This window comes from Anolis carolinensis, chromosome 1, assembly GCF_035594765.1.
Source record: "Anolis carolinensis isolate JA03-04 chromosome 1, rAnoCar3.1.pri, whole genome shotgun sequence".
In the NCBI taxonomy this organism is placed as follows: Eukaryota; Metazoa; Chordata; class Lepidosauria; order Squamata; family Dactyloidae; genus Anolis; species Anolis carolinensis.
Window position 1 is genome coordinate 96,158,113 of NC_085841.1, and position 24,415 is coordinate 96,182,527.

General features: G+C 37.5%; 2 protein-coding genes across 2 annotated transcripts in view; one reads left to right on the plus strand and one right to left on the minus strand.

Annotated features, from left to right (window-relative positions):
• Positions 1 to 15,705, plus strand: fam162b (family with sequence similarity 162 member B). The gene is made up of 4 exons (XM_003215569.4): positions 1 to 480; positions 2,996 to 3,107; positions 13,464 to 13,572; positions 14,591 to 15,705. The coding sequence occupies exons 1-4, from the start codon at positions 321 to 323 to the stop codon at positions 14,687 to 14,689; spliced, it is 480 nt and encodes a 159-aa protein (XP_003215617.1). The 5' UTR covers positions 1 to 320; the 3' UTR covers positions 14,690 to 15,705.
• The window catches only part of kpna5 (karyopherin subunit alpha 5), a 24,466-nt gene continuing 15,456 nt past the window's right edge, over positions 15,406 to 24,415 (minus strand). Inside the window, exons 10-14 of the mRNA XM_008120419.3 lie at positions 23,712 to 23,790; positions 22,018 to 22,143; positions 20,984 to 21,111; positions 20,186 to 20,364; positions 15,406 to 18,866 (exon numbers count right to left, since the gene is read on the minus strand). Of these exons, the coding sequence (XP_008118626.1) occupies positions 18,679 to 18,866; positions 20,186 to 20,364; positions 20,984 to 21,111; positions 22,018 to 22,143; positions 23,712 to 23,790 (700 nt within the window). The 3' untranslated portion in view covers positions 15,406 to 18,678. The remainder of the gene's footprint in view (positions 18,867 to 20,185; positions 20,365 to 20,983; positions 21,112 to 22,017; positions 22,144 to 23,711; positions 23,791 to 24,415) is intronic.

Sequence of the window (24,415 nt, forward strand, 5' to 3'; positions counted from 1 at the left end):
TGTTTCAGTTTGTGAACTGGGAATAAGGGTGGCTGAAAGGAAATCATAAGAGATCAGGCCTCTGGTGGCCTAGGAAAGATGTGTGGTTTAATAAATTTACAAGGAGGAGGAGACCCAGACAAGAAGGGGGAGTGAGGGAAAAGGCTGGCAAATGATCAAGGCAACTGGAAAGAGCTGTTGCTGTTCCCAGGCCTGGAAAGGCAGACACAGTCAATAGAGGCAGAAAAGTGCAGGGCTGGAAGATATAACCTTCTGCAGTTTGAACACCAGTTGGCTGTGGGTTTACTTACTGTTCTTTGGCACCCAACGCTGCTCCTGCCATGCTGGCTGCAAGTGGGGCACGTATCCGTCTCCAGTTTGGGCGCCTCCTGGCTGAAGGGCAACTTGACTTTCCTCCACGATGGCCTCCTCTTGTACACAGAAGCCTGGGTCCCACATCACTATTCTGTACTGGACAAAACTCAAACCCAAAGAACTCAGGTGAGTAGCTTGAAAGAATTTTTTTTTGAAAGAAAGAGGAAAAGAGGGGACCTCCCTTGATTTGGAGATGCCTGCCATAGATGTGGGCGAAACGTCAGGAGAAAATACTTCTGGAACATGGCCATACAGCCCGGAAAACATACAACAACCCTGTGATCCCGGCCATGAAAGCCTTCGACAACACATCTTCTCCCAAATGCCACCCATGTCTGCCGTAGAGCTAGTGGATACAACTCCCCCCCCCCTCAACTTGGGCAAACAGAGGGCTGTTCTGGAAGCTATCATACTCCCATAAGAAACTTTTCAAAGTTTAGGTTTATCAAGCATGACCCTCAGGAGCAATCCACTACCTACCACCTAATTCCAAAATATGTTTTCTTATTTGTTTTTGCTGTGTGTCTTCAAGTTGTTTTCATCTTATGGGGACCCTTAGGTGAACCTACCACAGGGCTTCTTGGCAAGATTTTTTTTTATAGTGGGGCTTGCTATTTCTTTTTACTAAGGCTAAGCCAGTGTACCTTGCCCAAGATCTCCCAGTGAGTTTCCATGGCTGAGCAGGGAATTGTGTCCTGGTTTTGCAGAGCAAGTCACAGGCAAGTTGCACTTTCTTACCTTCAGAGGAAGACAAAAGCACCCCATTTCTGAACAAATCTCACCAAGAAACGTCTGTGATAGAGTTGCCTTAGAGTCACCATAAGTTGGCACACAATAACATGATCAGAAGTGGGGAACTGATCTTCCAAATGTTTTGGATGACAGCTCCCCAAATCCCTTGCCATTTACCACATTAATATACAACTCATTTTAAGGGACAAAGTTACCTTCTATTATAAGGTTTGAAATTGTGAACCAATGTCTGTAATTCTGTTCTGGGGAGAAAAAGCCAATCACTGGGGTGGTTTTCTTGCCATGTTATTTGACTTACAGTTTAATTCAGAACTCAAGAAAACTTTATTACATTGATTATGACTCTCAAGCATGAATTTCTTTGCTTATTCACAACTAAAGTAGTCATACTGAATCAACTATTGAATGACAAACTAGCACCTAAATACATTCCATTGACTGATGTCTATTTTAAAATGTATATCCCCCTCCTCCTTACACAGGATCTAAAGCAGGTACTAAACACTAAAAACATGGTACATTCAAAAAAAAATAGTGATATAAAGATTTGGCCTTCACAAAAAACCCCATTAGGTTGAAAGAACCCAAATTAAAACACTTTAAAATAAAACAAATTAAAAACACCATCCTATTAAAATACTTTATGTCATATAATTTATCAGGCAAAAACCTGCCTAAATTAAAAGGTCTTAACTAATGAGTTCACTGTGTTTGGGGCTGTGAGTATGATTTAAGTCCCCCTGCCATGTTTGCTGAAAATATTTGGTAGATGACAGCCAAAAAGTTCTATTTCTAGATTAATCACAACAGATAATAGATGTTAGTCACTTAGAAAGTGAAATTATTTTTGTCCTAAAGATTTCACAACATTTCCCAACAAAGACAGAATCCTAGTGGTTCCTACACTGTTGTAGTGATCCAGTATGAAATTAAAGCACTTTGAGAAGGGTTATATAATGTGGGGAGCAGAGAAAGCTGTCACCATCTCTAGAAAAAAGCTGCCCTGGGAGTTACCTGTCCGTTTGGGAGTAGATCAGCTTTTTCCCCTTCCAGAAGCAGGTTTGGCAGCAATCCATCCATCCTGTTGTTGCAACATACATAGTTATTTTACCCTTGTTGCCATATTGCCACCTATGTTGATGTTGTGGGAATCAGTGGCATCACTAGGGTTAGAGTCACTTAAATGGACCTCCCATACCACAATATTGTAGCTAAAATGCCCACCAAACTGACCAAATTGGACACTATTTAAAAAATCCCTAACAGAAACAAAATAAGAGTTCATGCTTGTAGCACATGCAGAGAAAACCACATGATTAAAGGTATCATTGTAATTAATTAGCTAGTAGTGATAGCTGTGATCAGAGCACATGCACATTTGAAGGATCAAAAAGTAAGAAATAATAGAGAGCATTACCCTTGTAGGCATATTAATACAGTGCATGTAAGCTGAGCTTGAGAAAAGTGTTGTTGTGCAGGAATATTTGAATAAAAATATCTGCTAGTAAAACATTGTACAATAATTCTATAGACAGTCATTTTGGTGTGTGCCCATCTGATGGTGTCACCTGGTGTGGTTGCACACACACACTAACACCACTGACCTGAGGAAAAAATGAAGGGGCTGCTGTACATTTCATAGTGCTTAATCTTAAATAGCATAAAAAGTAAAACATTCTGAAATGCCGTCTTCTGCACAACCATAGACGGTTCAGGAGCCAACTCCAGTTTTCAGCCTTGCAACCCTAAGTGCAGTCTAAGGAGTATAAACAAAGAGGAGAAGTAGGACTACACTTTGATGCTGCAACATTAACCCTAAACCTTCCCCTTTCCTCCACTACTCTCAGTACACAAACTGATGTGATGCTTTGTCTACTGGATCTTTAAGCTGAGAAGACGTACAAAGTGCCCGGTGGCCACAAACCTTCCACGTTTGACAAGAAAATTCTTCTGTGGACTGGGCGCTTCAAGAGAGAAGATGAGATTCCTCTGAGGATCCCGTAAGTATTTCATTTTATCCAGCAGTAGATGCTAATTAGGGGAGAAACAGCCACCACATTTAAAATTTATCATGATTGTATTTTTTTTTCAAAATTAGGAGGAAAACAATGAATCAAACGCTTTTACTGAGGAAGCAGTGCTATCTCACTAGCTCAAGTCACTTGTCTCACTTATTTCTGTAAGTCTTGAGATTCAATTTGGAGGCAAGAGTAGACACTAGAATATCAATTTTAAAAAGAAATGTTAGAAAATAACCAACATAACTGGGGAAGAAAATCACAGAATCATAGAATCATAGAATCATAGAGTTGGAAGAGACCTCATGGGCCATCCAGTCCAACCCCCTGCAAGAAGCAGGAAAATCTCATTCAAAGCACCCCTGACGGAGATTTTGGAGATTTTGTTGAAGAAAGGGAGTTGAAGCCATGGGGAGAGGGAGAAAAAGAACCGAGCAGGAGAAAAGTGAAGAAAGACCATGCTGAAAAATATAAGTACCTGACTAATATCCTACAACTAAGAAGGTCAAGAAAATCATGGAGTGCTATTGAAGCAAAATTGTTTACAAAGTTTAAATGTTACATCTGTGTCAGGATTTACTTGCCGCTCTCAAACATGTCTGCCCCCACTCCACTCCTCTACACAATTAACTTTTTATTCAATTAACTCTGTACAAGATAGTGTCCTGTTTTGTTAGGAACTGTTTTTGAATAGTAAGAAACACATGCACACAAACACGTGACCTGTGGCCTAAATCCAATTGCTAGTCTCAGCTAGAGTCAGTTTATTGAATGAAATGGATTACAGATTGCAAGTGTTGACTTAACATACAATAGTTGATTTAAATAGGTCTGCTCTAATTCGAACTGACAACTTGAATCAGGTTTATTTCTTAAAGTTCAGAATGGCAAACTGCTCAGCATTTCTAGAAGATGCATCTTTGGAGTTAAGACTAAGAGCGCATAGATTAAAGACCAAGACAATTGTTGGCTTTTATTCTTGAGTCACACTATGACTGGCATTCTGTTAGTGACATAGGTAAGCATAAGTCCACCTGCACTTGACTTGATATTTTCTTCCTTTCTGTACAGTAATCAAATCCCCTTCATTGGTGTTACTACAGAGTTGCTGCAAGCCTGTCCTTTTTATTCAGTACCTGGTGGAAAGCAGGGTGTGAAGGTTAGAAAACCGTTTAGCTATATCCTTGTAGCCAGACTAAAAATGATTACATCATCTGCTAGGACATCAAGAGGACCTCAACTGGACAAACACCTGGCTGTGTCCTGTAGCCATTTTGCAATTGGCTACAGCAGTGGTTCCCAACCTTTAGGCCTCCAGGTGTTTTGGACTTCAGCTCCCACAATTCCTAACAGCTGATAAGATGACTGGGATTTCTGGGAGTTGAAGTCCAAAACACCTGGAGGCCCAAAGGTTTTGAACTACAGAGCCACAGCCAGATGTTTGCCCAGTACCTTCTTAAAGTCCTTGGAATGGCCCGGGGGGGGGGGGGGGAACTCTTCATTAAGTCATGGGATCCGGGAATGGCCACTGTAGCTTAGCTCTGCATGTTGAACTATTACACTACACAGTCATGTAGGATGCCAACCTATGTTTCTCCTTTGTAGATGCACCCCAAGGTTTGTGCATATGTGTATGTGTGTGTGTATCTCAGAGTGCAAGGGGGAGATTAAAAATCTCCATGTACTAATAGTTCCTTACAACAAAATAATAAAAACAACAACTGGGATTGCAACACATAGCTCTCCAGATACCCATAAGGAAAATGTAAGTTTCACTCAGAGAAAGACAGGATGTTGATGTTTGACTGCACATTTAAAGTTTTGTTGGGGTGGGAGAGAAGGAATTAAATCAAAACAGACATTAAAAACAATGGCAATCTTTTTTTTAAAAAAAGAAAGAAGTAAATGTGTATGAGTTTGTGGAGAGAAAAAAACAACTAGCAAACATCTATGGCTGCTTTGATCAACCCAACGCTTAAGATAATGTTTAGGTTTCCTCTATCACACTTCATGTTCTGTAGAGGCAATTGATTACTTTCATAATGATAATATAGTATACTAGAACAGTTTTGCAGATAAGAAATGTTATTTTGAATACAGAGTAAAAGCCAAATATATATTTACACAAAGCATGGAGCAATTTAGCAATGATACACTAAAGCACAATGGAACCATCCTTTTACTCTGCTTTTTTTAGCATGAGTGCCCATTGTTTACAGTGGATCCTTGTTATCTACTAGAGGTTTGGTTCCAGGATGCTACATGGATAACAAAGCCAGTGGATCCTCAACTCCCATTATATACAAGGGCATAGTAAAATGGTGTGCCTTCTATAAAATGGGAAAAGCAAAGTTTCTTCTTCAGAATGCCTTGAGCTCCAGAACCATATGAGATGCACAAGATAATCTCTACTGGTTTCTAGTTAGTTGGAATAATAGTATCAGAATGTCCCATTGTCATATAACTGTAATTTCAAAGCTGTCCCCATTACCTGTCACTTCTGAATAGCAGCAGGTTGTGGAACAAATATAGCCCATTTGATACTGTTGAACTGCAACTTTCACTGACTGATAGGAGTTGTAATGCAGCAATATCTGGAGGATGACAAGCTTTCCAGCCTTGCAAATCAAAAGACAAAAGGGTTAAACAGTGGTACTCAACCTGGGGTCCCCAGATGTTTTTGGCCTACAACTCCCAGAAATCCTGTTATGATTTCTGGGAGTTGAAGGCCAAAAACATCTGGAGACCCCAGGTTGAGAACCACTGGATTAAAGGAAGAGTAGGAAACAGTGCCAGGTAAGCCATCTGCATGTTAGCTTAAAGACAGATATAACTGAGTTTCTGATGCCTGAGAATATCAGTACATTGCATCTCTAGGACCTGTATTCATGTACTAATCATCAATTCCATCATTAATTTCCTTGAAAAAAAATGTTTCTATCCTGTAGTTAAACATTACAAAAATGTTCTAAACTCTTGTAACATTTGCTGTTGCTCATTCCTAACTGAAGAGAACTGTATTTGTTTTGTCTCTTTGTGTTCCTGTTTGCACGAGAAGATCATCATCTGTAACATTCTGAACTTAAACAACAAAAATGGTTCTAGCACAGTATTTCCCATGACCTTAAAAAAAGTTAAATAGGGTTTCTTTCCTAACAAAACCAGTGAGAGTTATACCACTTGTATTTTTATGGACAGACTCAATTCCATTTATTACTAGATGTCATGCATAAAATTGGTCTGTGCTGTCCTAATTTAAGTGTTTTGATCATCCACACCCCAATAAAGAAAAAAAGTTGTTTAGCAGCAAATGTCTTTTGAAACAAGAATTTGGAATTTGCTGTCTCAGTACCATCAGGACAAGAGCACAGCTGTGTGAACCTTTTATGAGAATGACAGTGCTAGAGCTCTTCCACAGAGAATTATTTCCCGCATCAAATTACAAATCCCAAGACACTAGAAGACAAAACAATGACTGTTAAAACTGTATCCAATTATTATTACTATGTAGTTTATATAAAACTCCTCTGAGAGCTTATCTACACAAATAAACTCACATCAAATCCAGTACAGATTGCCTCCATGGCACATGATGACTATAAGGAAGTTTCCCAAGTCATTTGCCCTTATTGCTATAACCTTGCTCCACTTTAAGCAAATTCAGGGAATGCTCTGGAGTTTACAGAAAATTCTAGCATATCTGTGGGTTTTGCAGTTATCTGGACCACAGAATCAGGTTATAAATTTGTAATAAATACTATTGATTAGCCCTTAGGCCATATCGCAATACCAAACCAAACAACAAGGCTTGATAGGACTTGATTACATGCTATATAGAAAGTTAAAATAAGACACTTGTACAATAAATAAATATGATGAAACTGAATATATACATCATATTTCCTTATGATCCCAACAATTTCCCCTGATCAGTCCCACATATGTGGATCTCAAATGTGGATCAGGTCTGTTTTGACCCAATTCACTGTCCAAATCAACAGCAGCAGCACCATTCCTAACCAGCACACAAGAAGATAATGGGTCATCCCTGTATCAACATCCTGGCTTCCTGATGGCCAAGGAACACCCTGCCATTAGCTGGTGCTCACAACCACATCTGCTGATGTCAGAATGAGACACCTGCATGATAAGCAAGAAGGAGGCTGTCACTTTACCTCCTCCTTTCTGGTTTCATGGGTGCCCCATTTAGACACCAGCAGACAGAAGCACTATATTGAGGTGCTCCAATACATAGAAGGTCACAGATTCACTGTCCCTACTCTTATTTTCTCCTCAAATACCGTGAAAATCAGGTAGTTAATTATACCCGCCCCCTCGCTGAGGAATTAATATTTCTGGCAGAAAATTCTATTTTATCTATAAGGAAATATTTTTCTGCATGGAAAAGGATGCTTTCTGTACAAGCATCCTTTTTGTTTCCTGAATTGTGGATAGTCTTCAAAAGCTGCCCAGTTTTTTATATTTTTTTCCTGCAGCAAGAAAAATTGGAAAATCATTTGTTCTTGCCTGTAATAGATTTACATTCCAAAAGGACAAACTAGTTTCTCAGTGAACAATAACTTCCTAGAAGTTTTTGGTATCTGTGAACCAAATGTCCAGGCCTTGGTGCAGGATAATGATGATGAGTCAATGTGGTGTAGTGGTTTTAGCACTGGAGTATGTCTCTGGAGACCAGGGTTAAGTCTTTGCTTGGCCATGGAAACTCACTGTGATCTTGGGCAAGTTACACTCTCATCATTGAAGGAAGCCAAATGTAAACATTTTCTGAACAAAGTTTGCTAAGAAAGATGCTAGAGTTGCCTTAGGATCTTTGTAAATTGGAAATGGCTTGAAATGGCCATCTATAAGAGGCGGTCTTGATGCTTTTCAGACTGAGATAAAGTAAAATAAGTTCAGACTCCCAAACTACAGGAAATAAAAATAGAATTGCAAATTCAGTATTTTACTCCCCAGAACAAAATGGGGGATGGAGGGCACCTAATCTACAAGACTATTTTGAAGCCTGCCAATTAACAAGATTGTTAGAATTAGATTTTGATGACTCAAAAAGATGGGTCAGAAATGAAAAAACAATGAACGGATGGCATAATTGCCTGTGTTTAAGAGGATGGGTGGACAATAAAACTCTAAAAGAAATCAAAGGAGTACCAATGATCTCATCCATGGAGTGCTGGAAAAATTGGCAAGGTAACTTACCAATACATAAAGTAGATATACTTCCAATAGGGCTTTTAGATAATAAGAAGGACCAGATATTTGGTAAAGTAATAACAAATTTACAACAAAATGGAATGAAATTGATATTAGACCTCCTAAACCCAGATGGGACAATTAAGGATTGAGAAACGATAAAAGACAATTGTGGTCAAAGTAACTGGCTTCTTTGGAATTGACTGAAACAAAAGATTATGAATTGGAAGAAAAAGGAAGGTCAGAAACAGATTTTGATCAAATTTTAAAGTGGAAATTAGAAAAGGAGAAAGGCCTGATGGGTTTTATATATAAGAAAATAGTCAAAAACAATATGAATTGAAACAAACATTGGCTGAGATATGGAAAGGGGACTTGAATATCAATGACTCAGACATTGAATACTGGATCAATTCAATAAAATTCGAGCACATAAGGATTAGAGAAACACAAAGGAAAATACTGACTAAATGGTATAGAACCCCAAATAAATTAGCTCATATAACTAAATCAATCACAAAATTGTGTTGGCATAGATGTGGAAAAATTGGCTCATATATGCATTTGTGGTGAGAAAAGTACAAAATTTTATAACAAGGTAAAGAAGGAAATGGAAGATTTAATAGGTCACAAATGGTATTGAAAAATAAAGAATTCTTCACCCAGATATTAGACAAGAATGAAAACACTAAGGATTGGGGGAAATTATAAAATACATGATAGTTGCCTCTCAAGCAACTGTTGCCTTGGGTTGGAAAGAGTTAAGAAAGTAGGAAGTTAAAAAATGGTATGGCTACTTAGCTGATTTTATGCTTTAGGATTACATCCTTGAAAGGAGAACCAAATATACATCAGGCCGAATCAAAAAGAACTGGGATCTGAAATGGGGAAGATTGATAGATAAAGTCAATAGACAAAGAAAATATAAAGAACATAATAATAATAATAATAATAATAATAATAATAATAATAATAATAATTTTATTTATACTTCAATTGGGATGGTTAAATCTAATTACGAAGACTCAATCCCGACGCTGCCACCAATTGTGATGGTGCTAAAGCCAATTGGGAAGACTCAAGCCAATTGTAATGGTGTCAAAGCAAATTGTAAATGCTGTTTCCACTGCTGAGGGGATTATTGAATCTTTTAATCCCTCTAGATTATATATATATCACCTTTATATGAGGGGAAGGATTACAGGGGGTGATCTTTATATCAAGATCCCAGCCTCTGTCTCTGTAGTTAGGGATTTCTGTGTTGTTGTTCCCTTTCTGAGGTAACTGTGACTATTACTCTTCCCCAATTAGGTGATTTATTAAGGTAACTGCCACCAACGTGAGGCTTTTGAATTATCACCGACGAAATTTGGCTCCACAGACACAGATGAGATGAAATGAATCAGTTGTTAACAAAAAAAACAAGTTTATTGCGTACAAAGCTTATGGTTGCAGGTTGATTGATTTACTTATGGAACTTTAGATAAACAAGTGGTTTAATAACTCTTATAACCACCACAACAGTAGTCTCTGGTGTAATTCCACTCTCATTCTCCTACTGATGATATAAATTGTAGCGAACTCTAACCTCAGCTGAGCTCCTTAGTGAACAATGTCCCAACTACAATAAAAGCCTTTAATTTGATCTACTACCGATCAAATTCCTGATCACTAGTCCTTCCCAACTAGACATCTTGACTAGGCTCCCTTTAGTCTGCCTTGACTAAAGATTTTGGCCAGGCCTGTCTCCTCAGCCCTTCTTGACTGAAAAGCCTCCAGCCACGCACTCCTGGCTTCTTTTAAAACTCCCCCTTTTTCCTTTTTGTGGCTCCGCCCACTTCTCCCTCTGTTGAGCTAGCCAGCTCCATCTTCTTGGTAACAGCACTACTGTGGATTGAAACAAGATGGCTTCTGTTTCAGCTACTGTGTCAACTAAACACAAATACATACTCTAACAGTTAAAATTAAACATAATAACTATGACTTCTCCACACCCCGCCACCATCTCCCCACAGGGACTTGGAGCGGCTTACATGGGGTGAAGCCCAACCAACATAATTAAGCAGAGAGACAACAACATAAATGTAATTCACAGTATAAAAGATAAAAACAGTAATACAATATAAAACAGGAGTATTATAACAGTTAATAATATCAGTCAACCACCAGGCACAATTCTGTCGACTACATCGGTGAAGAGAATGAAGCAGCTATACAAGAATAAAATGATAAGTTAATGTGCATAGATAATAAGGATCTAATAAATACAGGTGCCAGGTTCAAATCCCTGAGTGCCCGCTGTTAGCCCCAGCTCCTGCCAACCTAGCAGTTTGAAAACATGGAAATGTGAGTAGATCAATAGGTACCGCTCCGGCGGGTAGGTAACGGCGCTCCATGCAGTCATGCCGGCCACATGACCTTGGAGGTGTCTATGGACAATGCCGGCTCTTCGGCTTAGAAATGGAGATGAGCACCAACCCCCAGAGTCAGTCATGACTGGACTTAACGTCAGGGGAAAACCTTTACCTTTACCTTAAAATACAGGGTAGGGGTATTATACCATCTAGGGCAAATTATCCAATGGTTGTCTCACCAAAGGCCAACCAAAACATCCAGATCTTAAGTTGTTTCCTGAAGGAGGATAGAGAGGGAGCTAACTTAATCTCCCTGGGGAGGGAGTTCCAGATTGATCAATTAAAATAATATCTGAATGAAAGAAAGTACTGTTCCCAGAGAGTGGGGGGAGGGGGTGAAAAACGAATAGACACAAGTGGGAGATAAAGGTGGAATTAGCAAGGATAATGTTATTAAGAATATATAATTTGAAATGTATATTGAAATGGTGATGGATTTTGATATTACTCTATCTGTGTTTACAATAAAAAACATATTAAAAAAAGGAATTTGGAATTACAGCAGAATCAAAATAGTTCTGAAATATGTTGCAGATGTGCTTCTCCAAGTACGTAAGACATCAGTTTGGTATAGCGTATGACTTGCTTCACTTATATACCTTTTCTTATATGTCACTTATATGTCATTGGAAGATAATTTGCATTTCTGATTGCTAGTGCAAACATCTCTGGGGAAATCCCATTGTGTGGTAAGGGTGATGGAATGGGTCAATCGTGTGGAATATTTGTTTGCCTTATCTTCAAATTTTGTCCAAAGAGATTTCTTTTTAAAATATATAGGGACATTCACAAACAGAAAGAACTGTGCTTATCTTCTGAGTGAACAATATTTATATGTTCTAGTGATGCATATACTGTGACACTGTTTACAAAAAGGCTTCTATTTGATTAAAGCCCTTAGGAGCAAATGAATTGTATTCAATTTGCAAAAGTGCCATAGTTGGCATTCCTTTAAATTGTTTTATCTGGTTTTAAGTGAAAAGATTTCATACATTTTTAGTATTTTAAATTATTAGTATTGTTATGTATTGTCTTTAAACGGAACTGCCTGAGATCTTCATGTATAGAATAAGAGGCAGACAGACAGAATAATTGTTTGATTCTGTCAATGGATTTTGGAGGGGAAGAAGGGGGATTGGCTGAGAAATCTGAAGGAGGAGGCAAAGAAGCTTACATCTCTTTCCCATAAGATTGGCTAAGCAAACTGAGCTTTCCCAGGGATTTATTAGGCCAAAAAGATGTTGGCGTAAAATCTAACCAATGAAAAGGGAAGGGGGATGCATCTCGTTTTCCACAATCAAACAAGCCTTGCTCGTTGTACCTTGGAAGCAAAATGCAGCTATGACAGGAGTAAGGCTGAGTTGAGATCTAAATGGGAGGCAATGGAAAGAGATAAAGATTAGGGCGAAGAGGCTGAGCACTGTACAATGGGATAGATTTTCTGTTCCTCTATGGTATTATTGAATTGTCTTTTCATTGAATGATTAAAATAAATTATATTATAAACATTTAATTAAATTTAAATTCCACTGTTGAATATTGGAAACCCTTGAACATCCCTGCCTGAGTTCCCCTGGGACTTGGCAGATCCTACACTCAGCAAAAAAATTACAAGGGATGATAAGGTCTGTTTTGCAGCTTGCTGTTTCTCTGGTTAAAAGTACTGATCTGTGGCGTCAGATCTGTTCTAATTAGTGTGTCATGAAATATCATTAGCAGACTTAAGCCAACAACCTCAATGTTTTGTTTCACTTACTTCGAGTGACTTCCAGATTAATTGGTTTAATGTGCTTTGCCTGGTTTAGATTTGTTCATGTCTAAACGCATTAAGTCCTAATGCTGTGAACTCCAGCTGCCTAATTTCCTTACCTGTGTAAGAGAGAAACTTTGATTCTTCTGTCTCAGTATTCTTTCTGAATTTGCATTTTTGAGGTAATGAAAAGGATAGAAGACTACAAAACCAAAACTTTGAGAATGTGACCTAAACAATAGAGTACCCACTGTCTTGTATGCCGAATTTCAGTAAGAAACATTTGAAAGTAGTCCACCACCTCTGAATAAAAATTGCCTAGATTTACCTTATGGTTGCTATAATTCATAGCTAAATATAAAGTAAAGTAAAGGTAAAGGTTTCCCCTGACGTTAAGTCGTCATGTCTGACTCTGGGGGTTGGTAGTCATCTCAATTTCTAAGCCGAAGAGCCGGCGTTGTCTGTAGACACCTCCAAGGTCATGTGACCAGCATGACTGCATGGAGCGCCGTTACCTTCTCGCTTGAGCGGTACCTATTGATCTACTCACATTGGCTAAATATACATACATTTATATAATAGAGAATTCTGGTCAATATGCTCATGCTCCAAAAAAGTTTGCTGTGAGCTAAAATACTGTTTTAAGCTAGAGAGTCAGAGTGGTATAACAATTTGAATATTGCACTATGATTTCCAAGGCCAGGGTTTGAATCCTCACTCAGCCATGGGAACTTAGAAGATGACAAAGGCAATCTGCCATTGAAGAAATCTTGGCAAGAAAACCCTGTGATCTTAAGTTGGAAATGACTTCAAGGCAGTTTTTAAGCCTAACATGGTTATCAAAAGCCTAAAACAAATGAAGATATCATTCAGATGCATATTGTATTTCTGCTTTAAGCAAGTACATTGAAACCCTGCCAAGCTATCTCAACTAAAATGGGCCCAATCATATTTTTATTACAGGCCAGAGATGCTGGATGCTGCAAGGAACAAAGCTCGAGTCAAGGCTTGTTACATCATGATTGGCCTTACAATTGTGGGTTGCTTTGCAGTGATCGTCTCGGCTAAAAGAGTACGTACTGCTTCATGGTGACTTCCTCTCCATGCTGGTGGGGGAATTTTGAAAGTTGTGATCTATACATTTTATTTTTTCCAAGCACAGACAGCACAGGATTCACATCTTAAAGTAAGCAGTATTATGGCCAGAGCTGAGGAAAGTTACTGGTTTGGATTAGACCTTTCACAACTTCCTAGCAAATGTGGCCACTGCCCATAATAAGGCATTCTCAAGTTGTAATCCTAAAAAGGATGTTTTCCCAACTGTGTTTCAGGTGTACTGATCTGACCAAACTGCTTCCCTTCAGCAGAGGAATTGAACTAGCCCTTCTTCAGTCCTTAACACAATAAAGGGCCATCTAAGGGTGCATCAACCCTATAGAAGAGAAGCCACTTCAAGTCTTCTTAGTGGAGAGAAAAGGCGGTGTATAAACATAATAGATTTAATGCAGTTTGACACTTAAACTGCTGTGGCAAAATGCTATGGAGTCACAGATGCATTTTTAATCTCCGTCTTCTAGATGTCATTGGGCTCCTATAGGACAATCAATATAGCTGATGGTGAGGAATGCTGGGAGTTGCAATCCAACACCTGGAGAGGTTGATGGAGAGACTATGGGACATTTGCTAGTGACAACTTACCTTAGGATTTCCTAGAATATAAGGAAATATATTTTCAAGGCAAAGCAAGTTAGTAGGCTCACCATTTGTTTGTGCATTTTGTGTACAATACTGTTTTCAAAGAGTTCAGAGACCATGAATTGTCTTTTCCAGTTATCCTCACATTTCTTTAGCTGGAGAGCAGCAATCCTAAAGTGTGTTTTCTACAATTTTGACCCCATCTTCCTCCGACTCTTTTAACTACTGTACAACACTGACCCTATATATTGACAAATCTATCCCCTTAATCTTTTCAAGGATGCAACACTAGGAACATTACCACAGAATGGCATTGTGTGTAGAATAATGCCATCTAGCCACTCTTAGCTTTGAAATCAAACTGTGTGACTGAAGTGGTTGCTCCATTTTTACAGGCTGTTGAACGCCACGAGTCCCTTACAAGCTGGAACTTAGCAAAAAAAGCCAAATGGCGTCAAGAAGCTGCATCAGAGGCAGAGACAAAGACTAAATAGTCATGTATGCTGTTGAAATTGGAAGTGTGCTTGGAAGAAGGAATGTTTTCCAGCAAAATGGATGAAATTCTACCCCTGGTGAAAAGGATAAGGAGAAATTAAATTCAATTTATTACTAGCAACCTTCATTTGCACTAGCGAGAGAGGATGTTTCCATGTCACAAGTAGCAAATAAACAGACTTCATCTGCTATCTGACACAATCTGATTCGTTAATAACTATGAATATATTAGTGGGGCAAAGAACATCTAGTATAACTGATAAAGTGAGTCTTGATAGAACAGACAGGTGGTATTAGATCTTCAGAGTGAAAAATGGAAATATGTGTTTTAACAAAGATGAAGAACTATTCAATTTCTGAAACAAAGCAGAACACATGCAAGCCAGTTCTATTTTCTACTATAATTCAAGCAAATGTTTGTAAAGTATCAGGTAAACAAAATGCCCTGGATTTTCCAGGGTCATTGCCCCACATTAATCTGTCTGGGTTGTACCAAAATCATCTATGAGCAAAGTTCCTTCTATGTTATGAGAATATGGAGGATTTATTTTTTACAAACACTCCTGTACTAACTGCATGCAACACTAGAAAGTGGGATTTTTTAAAAAAATAAATGGTGTTTCAAATACTTTACACCTTTTATTCAATTCCATTTCAAAAACTGCATTACTTCTGAAGACATACTGTAAGTAATAAATTGAGAAGACACATGCCACACTTTTGTAAAATGCCTTTATTAGTTTTGTATTGTAACAGTTGTTATATTTGAAGTAATAACATTCCTTAATATTGCATACTGTTCATATTTGTAGATTTGTTTAGTTAAAGCCTTCAAATGCAACAAATTACAGAGAATCATTTGCAAACACAACAAAAATAAGTAATAACCATTCTTAAAGTATATGCCAATCTTTTGTTAGTTTCATAAGATGTATTTTATTTTCCAAATAAATGTAAGGGGCTTCAACGTATAAATAAGGCTCAAGCAAATAAAAGCAAGTCAGATAATGTAAAAGTAATTGTTTTCTTTTAAGACATTAACCCATCTAAAAATGTTTTCTGAATGTAAACCTGTTTGGGGAAAAAAAGCTCAGCATGGTTTTGTATCGGAAATACATACTTGGCATGATTGCATAGATTAAAGTCATGTCATGTGCAGGCAATTATGTAAGAATCTTACAACCTGTGCTAGGAAAACATGAATTAAGTTGAACACTCTAAAACTTTTTTAAAAAATCCCCAAATATCTAGCTTGGTCTTCATTACTTTGCTGTAGACTCCTATACAGATTGTGATGCCATTAATATTAAGAAGAGAAACCTGTTTCTATAAGCGTGCAAGTCTTCTCAATTTTATATGTTATTTGAATGTAAATCAAATACTGTTCTTGAAATGAAAAAGTAACCACACCAACATTACATTCTAAGAAACAGAATGAGCATTCTGAAGCTTTCATTTTCATGGTACCGAAGATACCATTCAGAATGTTTACATACTTTAAAAATTCTACTTCTTTTTGATGTTTTACTAAAGCTTATCCAAAAATGGCTTATGGAAACAAGGATTGGTTGGAAAGCTTCAACTGAGACCCCTTTTTCCCCCATGATAACTCTTTTCGGGACTGAATTTCGTTTCTGAGGGAGATTTATCTCACTTCCTGTTGTCTCACACCTGTCCTTAACTATGCGTTAACTATAAGTCGGATGTTTGTAACTCGAGGACTGCCTGTACAACTAATGCTTGGATTTCTCTCAAATGAAAATATTTAGATATCATCACTCATTAGATAGTCAAACGAAGAGCAGGCACAACTGGTAATTTCTCTAAAACAACAATGGAATACCCTGTCAACCCTGAATGTTTTTGTTCTATTAAAATCATTCTGATCATTATAATTTTCTTCAAGGTATATCTTGGAGGGAACTACATAAAACCTATTAGTAAGAGGTAAAGCATGTATTACCACAATATATAAATAAATAAGGAGGGTGGGGAATGCTTAACACACTGAGGGTTATGTAATCCACTGTGCTTTTGTGTATTCCTTCACTCTAAGAAATATCTAACTGCCAGAAATTGAGGATGCATTTTCCTTAGTTATATTTCCCTATTTATTAATGCATAAGCTACAGTTCACTATTCATCCTTCAAAGTCAAGCCTGAACTTCATAAAGTTTAGTTTGTGGAAAACTAAAAGCTGCTCTTATGACACTTTTGTAAAAACTAAGCCCATGTTTCACAGCTGAATATACAAAGCAAGGGCCTTCCAGTCACAACTCGTTTGAGGCTGAATCAGGCAACCTCTGAACTCTGATTGGGAGCTCATTCCCTTGTTGCTGATCTATTCTCCTTGTGCTGATCTGGCACTGGGAATATATTGGATTATGTATTATAATATCCAGGATTCACCAGCACATTGCCAGCTGTGCCTCTCTTCTCTACACTAGAACAGGCTTGCACAGCTCTGAGATTTCAAAAATCAGTAATTTTGAACTTGTTTGCAGATACAAGATAATTTGCTCCTTTCAAAGATTTCAGAGTGCATCGGTTTTTAATAGCTGTACAATACTATGAAAAAGGCAAAAAACCTGCTACTATTACACACAACTTTTTTAAAAAGTTACACAACTCAAGACATTTCTGGTAAGCAAAATTAATCAGAGTACATTAATTGTGCTACCAAAAAATGGGGGAAGAAGGGAAAACAATGTTAGGTTAAAAAAGGAGCAACAATGTGGCCTTAAAAAAATTCTGAACATTATATAAACTTAAACATTTTGCATACATTATCAAAGATAACTCTATACAAGACCTTACTACAGTATATACAACAAAATCATTTCCTTTTTCCTAGAATTATCAGGAAAAATATTTTCTCAATTCAGTACTATTATAAAGTCAGAGCAAGAAATGCCTTAGTAACCTGTTTCAAATAAAGTTTGCTTGGTTTTTTTAAAAGACAAATCCTGCAGCCAAAGTCAGTTGCAATGCCTAATGTATTTGGTCAAAACTGAATACAGGAACTGCATGAATAAAACCAATCATCAGTGTTTCAAGAAAGTGGGATATTGCAATTTTACACACTTTGATGCATTTAAGTTAAACATAGAAATCTCTACTCACAGTCCTTGGCATGCAATTATAGAAATCTTCCATTGCCCTCACAAGAATCAAATGGTCACTACAAAATCGTAAACACATCCCTCAATTCATAATCTGGTTTGCAACAGACCAGGGAAAACAGCAGCTCTTGTGCCTTTCACAGCAGTCTGACACAGAAAAACCACACGTTTGCAACTTGAACATAATTCTCTTACTGCAAATGAAATTACTGTCAAAGGCACAGCTACAATGGCTAACGGAAAAGGTGGCAACCTCATTTGCAATACTGCTGAAGAAATAAAGAGGGAGAAGGATCCTTCCTAGTATACTTTTGCAGCAAGGCTCTACATAAATTATAAATCTGAACTAGCAACCATCACTTTTCACACAGCGGAAAAATGTTTTGTCTATATTTTAATGTTATGGCGTGTACAAGTGCACCCCAATGTGTTATGCTTTTAAATATAAATATATTTCAACAGTGTATCGCAAAATTTCACGCATAAAACTATACTTTCACTATTTAAATAAATAATTTTCACATTCTATGTTTAGCGTTTACTAGGAGCTCATATGCATTACCCTTCAATTCTGAAATGTCTATTTTTTTTTTTTGCTCCTTGGTAAAGAGGTAGTTTTAGTGGGCTCATGAACCCTACTGCCAAAATTCAAAGTATCAACAGTTGTGTATGCATAATGATGCACTAATGTCTGACTGAGGTCATTTCTTCAAGCTTTGTAACATTTTTTAGCTGTGATTAGTCAGTATTTTTGAACACATGACAATGGAAATGCACATATAAGAAGAATGAAAATACAGAAGTGCAGGAGCTGCTTCCTTATCTGTCTTCAGGAAAACCTTCCCTCCTTTCCCGAGGCTGGCCAGCTACAACTGGAATCCTTCCATTGGAGCCTCCTGTTGCTGAAACAGAAACTGCTGCTCATTTTCATCCACTTGTGGTACAATATTTGCATCCTCCTCTTCCACGCCAAAATAATGTTCAATCAAATCGAAAGCTTTTTGGTAGATTTCTTGGTTTTCATGACTTTGAAGGATTTCAATTTTATCTAGTCCTGAATTAATGAGAGAACGTATGCAATTTAAAATCTGTACTCAATCAGGAACAAGTAATAATGCATTGAATTGGCTGTACTATAGCTCTTACCCCACAAAAAAAAGACATAGGAAGAAATACCAAATATATTCTTTTCTATATGTTGGACTCTAGGCTTCAATCCATAACTGACTTCTGCCAAAAAAAATTCTAGCAATGTTAGCCAGATTACTCAAGAGGATTGTGGTTTTTGTTTTTTTAAATTTCTTTGAATACAAAATATCAATCTAACTAAAGCTTTAATGGCTGCTTGCATAATAAGAAAATGAATGAAAACTCAGCCACCAAAAATAGCAAAATTCTTAAATCTGAACTATTAAGAGTGCTTAGAATCACAAGGCTTTCACGTTTTTATGAATGACAATGAACACACTGGCGCTTGCTGTCACACTTCGCTAAAAGTAGCAACCAGCCTTTGGAACTGCAGAGGTCCAAACTAGATCCCTGCAGGTATGTTACATTCCTTTTTCCTTCTCCAGTTATCAGGCAGGAAAGGGGGGACTGTCTAATCAACTGTGGAATAAACAAACTTGCAACTCCATGTCAAACTTTTCTACTGGGAGGGCTGCTATGTGCTTCCTAGACTGCTCCTAGGGGGTGCGCTAGAAATAGCTTCTTTTACAATAGCCGTACTGGCTCCACAGCTTTCCTTGGAACAAAAGTTGGCCGGGGGGGGGGGGGGTGTGAAACAGTGCTGAACCAGGTCTCAGCAATCTAAAATTCTGGCTTGGGCCAGTAAGTCTTCTCACTGTATTATGTCAGTCACACATGAGTTCCCATATAAGCCAATAAAGAATTTCAGAGTCTTTTAGTAAATTAGCAGTCCTTACAAAACATAATGGCTCAGAACACTCCAGTTTAGCAATGCTTCTAAATTCAGAGACAGACTTCCTTCTGCCTGCAGTTCTATCACCCAATAGCAAATACCAACGAAGCATCACTATAACATCTGTATGAATAAACCTTTGCAGATTCTACCAAGTAATACCACAATTTGGAAAAGGCAAACAGAGCAGGGACTTTCTTATGTTATTTAAAATTAATTTTGGGCCATAAATGTAGAACATTTTCCCTCTAGTAACACATTAGAAGCCTAACAACTTAATGTTATACATATTTATTCATAAGTAACCTTCACTGTGTGTTTAATGGGGCTTGATTGAGATCTCAGACCTATTTCTAAACAAGAACAATTCTTGTGCTACAACAGTAACTTAAGATTTTGGTACATAGTAGCATTTCACAATATCAATTTACATAAATAACAGAGCTTCTTACCATATGCTTCCTCTATACGAGCACAGTAAGGATTAACACCAATTCCGTTTTGCTTGGATTCTTGTTCTCCATGTCGTAGAATGTTTTCCAGTCCATTTAAGGCCACCTGGACTATTTTAGAATCCATCACAGTCAGAAGATCACAAAGAGGCTTGGTACAACCTAACGCAACCAAGTAACTTTGAAAGAATGGGAGAAAAGAAGGCAGAAAGACATCTTATCAACATACACTCATTTAATCCAAGCCCCATTTTGATCCTTTTCTTTGCTACTTTTCTGATACCAGTTTTCCCTCCCAGGTATTGTGTGATCCTAGCTAATCAGGAACCACTTGACAGGAGGATGTCTTGCAAGTATGCAGAATGCAATGACTTATAGTAGAGTTTTTCAAACTGTGCTTCTCCAGATGTTATGGACTTCAGCTCCCACAATTCCTAACAGCTGGTAAGTCCAAAACACCTGGAGGGAGCATTTTGAGAAACACTGATTTATAGAATACAGTAGAAGTGCGAGCTAGGCAAGAAAAAAGAACTAGAATTGACCTGAATTTACAGTGTGCCCACTGAACTTCTTAATATTTCAGTAGGACAAAGGTATAAGCACATAATGCATTGAGCTTTCATCTCTCTACATCATCACTGAGAACTACCATCTGTAGTACTACAGTCACCAGTCTAGAAGATTTTTAACTGGCTGGCTACTGACTGAAGCAACTTAAAAAAAACTAGCTTAGTAAATGAAAAAAAAACTCAGTATCTTCACTAGCATAATACCTATTAACCAATTTCAATTTATTACCTAATTTGTTCAGGAGTCCCCCCAGACGTTGCGTTAGTGATGGCCCATGCTGCTTCCTTTATAGTACGAAATTCAGCTTTCTGAAGAATTTCAATCAACACTGGAAATATATTTGCATCTATAACAGCCTAGGAGGGGAAAAGAAATGTAAACAACACTAAAATCTAATTTAGGTCAACCAACCTTAACTGAAATGTAAATTTTCGAAGTTATTACAAAAAAAGAAACAATATTCCTGAAAATAGTGAAATAAGATCAGCAAGTGGTTACTTCTCTAAGGAATCTGAAAAATTCAAAATGGGCTTTATGGACCTATGAGTAGAAGACAGCTGACTCTGCAGTAAAGGCTAGTGCCAAAATAGACAATGGGGTATCAAATGTTTTCCTTCATGCCTTGGTGCAGAACTAACAGAAGCCTTAGCCATAATATATTGGTTCCATTTTGGAACTATGAAAGAACTTCGTAAAACTATAAGAAACCACTTTGCTGACTGCTGAGTTTTAACTGAGCCATCAAAAGCCATTAAACACAACACACTTTACCATCTCATCCTTACAAAGCACAGTACAAGATAAGCCAGCTCTCACAGGTCATAGAGGAATAACTGCAATACAGGCCAGCTAGTAACAGGATGAAAGTATGGTCTCCCAGCCTGGGCATAGCTGTAGGAAGTCTCTGACTTAGTTCATGCTGGGAAAGCCTGAAAGAAACACCCCCAAACCTGAAAGGCATAACAGAGCTGCCACTGTTGCCATTTATTGAACGGATGTTTCAAAGGGCCAGAAGTGGTGCCATAGTGATGTATAAATCAAACCAAGTTCTTTGGTACTTCAATACCTTTACTGCAAAGATGATTTAATAACACGAAGATGTTGATTTTTTTTACATTTCACATTAACAGAGAAGTTTCAGGTACACAAAAGATGGCTTGTTCCCACTTGAAGCCCTCACTTTGCCAATCTCTTCAACATGTACGAACAGAAGTAGCACCACAATGCTGAACTATGAAGGACAGGAAGTACAAACATTTTACCTGTATTTGGGCTCTATTTCCTGCAGTAATATTGGAAACTGTCCAACATGCTTCTTTCCGAACAGATTCCTTGGGACTACTCAGCAAATGTAAGAGACAGGGTAATGCAGAGCAATTTAGAATTACCTAAAATAATTTGAAAGATGAAAAGTTCTGCCTAAACAATGCAAAATAAAGCACAATCCATACATCTAAAAGAAATATTTCCACATTCACATATATAGTTATTTTTTCAGTCAAATTTACATATTCTTTCATGCTACAGTAGAGTCCAACATAAACGGGCCGGCAAAACATTGGATAAGTGAAAATGTTGGATAATAAGAAGGGATTAAGGAAAAGCCTATTAAACATCAAACTGTGTTATGATTTTACAAATTAAGGACCAAAACATCATGTTTTACAACAAATTGACAGAAAAAGCAGTTCAATACACAGTAATGTTATGCAGTAATTACTGTATTTATTAATTTAGCACCAAAATATAGCAATGTATTGAAAACACTGACTACAAAAACATTGATTACTAAAAGGCAGGCTGTGCTGGATAATCCAGGACGTTGGATAAGCGAAAGTTGGATAAGCGAGACTCTACTGTACTTTCAAGCAGCTATATGTAATTGTTACCTGCAATTAAAGTAGATCCATTGAATCAAAATGATTCACACAACTGTTAACGTATTGTTTAAAATTTGATTTAGTAAGTCTGCTATAGTTAGGATCAACAATGGATTTTATCCAGTGTCTTTATAGTAATAAGATGCCATTTTAGTGTTACACAAATTGATTGCCTATAAAATTAATGAGATCGACTTAAGCTGACAGGCAGCTCAAAGACACAAACATACATAATGACGTTAATTATTCTATCTTATGCTTCTCATTTTGCAAGGCCACTACTATCTTTATAGGAGTTACAGCAGTTTCTTTTCCCTCATAAAATACTGTATTAACAAACCATGGGGAGCAGAAGAGACAACTTACATGCAAAAGGGAACCTCACTTCAAAATATTATTTGAAATACAGAGAAGACAAAATCAGATCTTTATTGCTACCACAATTCTAAAGAAGTAGCAGTATAGAATGTGTATTTGAATTGTCAAAAATATTATAGATTGGACAACACGAAAAAACAGCAAGTTCTAGCTTTAAAAGGGTTCAGACATTCAGACAGAAGGAGGGATGCATAAGGACAGATGGAGATCAAGTCACTGCATAATGTAGACATCTTCCAGCTTAAAAAATTATATTTTGCTCAGATATTAAATCTTTAATTCACACATAACCAATGAACATAATGGCAGGCTTTTAAGTATAGTTAGAAGGCTGAGGGGACTTGAGTCTTTGGTCAAAATCAACTTGGTATATGAATGTGCAATTAATTTGCTGCCTTTTAATTACAAATTCAGTAAAGCGGGGGAAGTATTACTTTACTTCAAGAAGCTCTTTTCATAGTCTCTGAACTGTCTTTTTAGGTGTAGAAATATAATCATATTTTCCTCGGCTGTACACCAGCCTGGTAAACAAAGACACTGGAATCAATGTAGTTTTGAATAATTTATAGCCAATCCTTTTAGATTTAACAGGACAATGCTTACCAGTTTGGTCTTTTGTCTCTCTCAAACAACATCACTACCAGTAACATTAATAAAAAATGTGGTTACTGAAGTTTTGAAAAATAAAGAACTCTTACCTGTGTTTGGATATCATCACCAGTCACAATATTTCCAACTGCTCTTAAGGCAGGCGATACCACTTTGTAGTCATTGTGCCTTAGAAAAAATAAAACAGTATGAGGTTCAAACTCGTGAATTATGGTTGGAAAACTGATGCACTGTTCTTGGTGCAAGAATCACTTTACAGAATCAAATGCGTTTGCTTATGTGTAGTATTGCTATTAAGCATTTATATTATATAAATCAATAGGTACCACTCCCGCGGGAAGGTAATGGCACTCCATGCAGTCAAGCTGGCTACATGGCCTTGGGGGTTTCTACGGACAACGCTGGCTCTTCTGCTTAGAAACTGAGATGAGCACCAACCCTCAGAGTTGGACACAATTAGACTTAATGACCTTTACTCTTACCTACTAGAAGTGTTTGTTTTAGATATTGCAAAATACCTCTGAAAGGTAATCTATTATAATCCTCATACTGGGGAAGTAAGGCTGAACTGAGTGAAATAATGGCTGCCTTACTTTTTCCTTCTATGCTGCTTGCAAAAGAAGCAAACACAGAAAGCAGAGTTTCAGTTTCCTCAGAAAGTTCCATGAAATGCCTGAACACAAACTGTGGGAATTGTCTATGAACATTATCATCTTGCATAAAAAAACATTACATCATGGTACTGGAGTAGGAAAGCTTTTTTTAGCCACCTTAGAATTTGGCAGAACATCTA

Coding starts and splice junctions, on each gene's coding strand:
- fam162b (XM_003215569.4), top strand. CDS start 321: ATGCTGGCTGCAAGTGGGGCACGTATCCGTCTCCAGTTTGGGCGCCTC. Junction 3,108..13,463: donor GAGATTCCTCTGAGGATCCC/GTAAGTATTTCA, acceptor TTTTTATTACAG/GCCAGAGATGCTGGATGCTG. Junction 13,573..14,590: donor TGATCGTCTCGGCTAAAAGA/GTACGTACTGCT, acceptor CCATTTTTACAG/GCTGTTGAACGCCACGAGTC.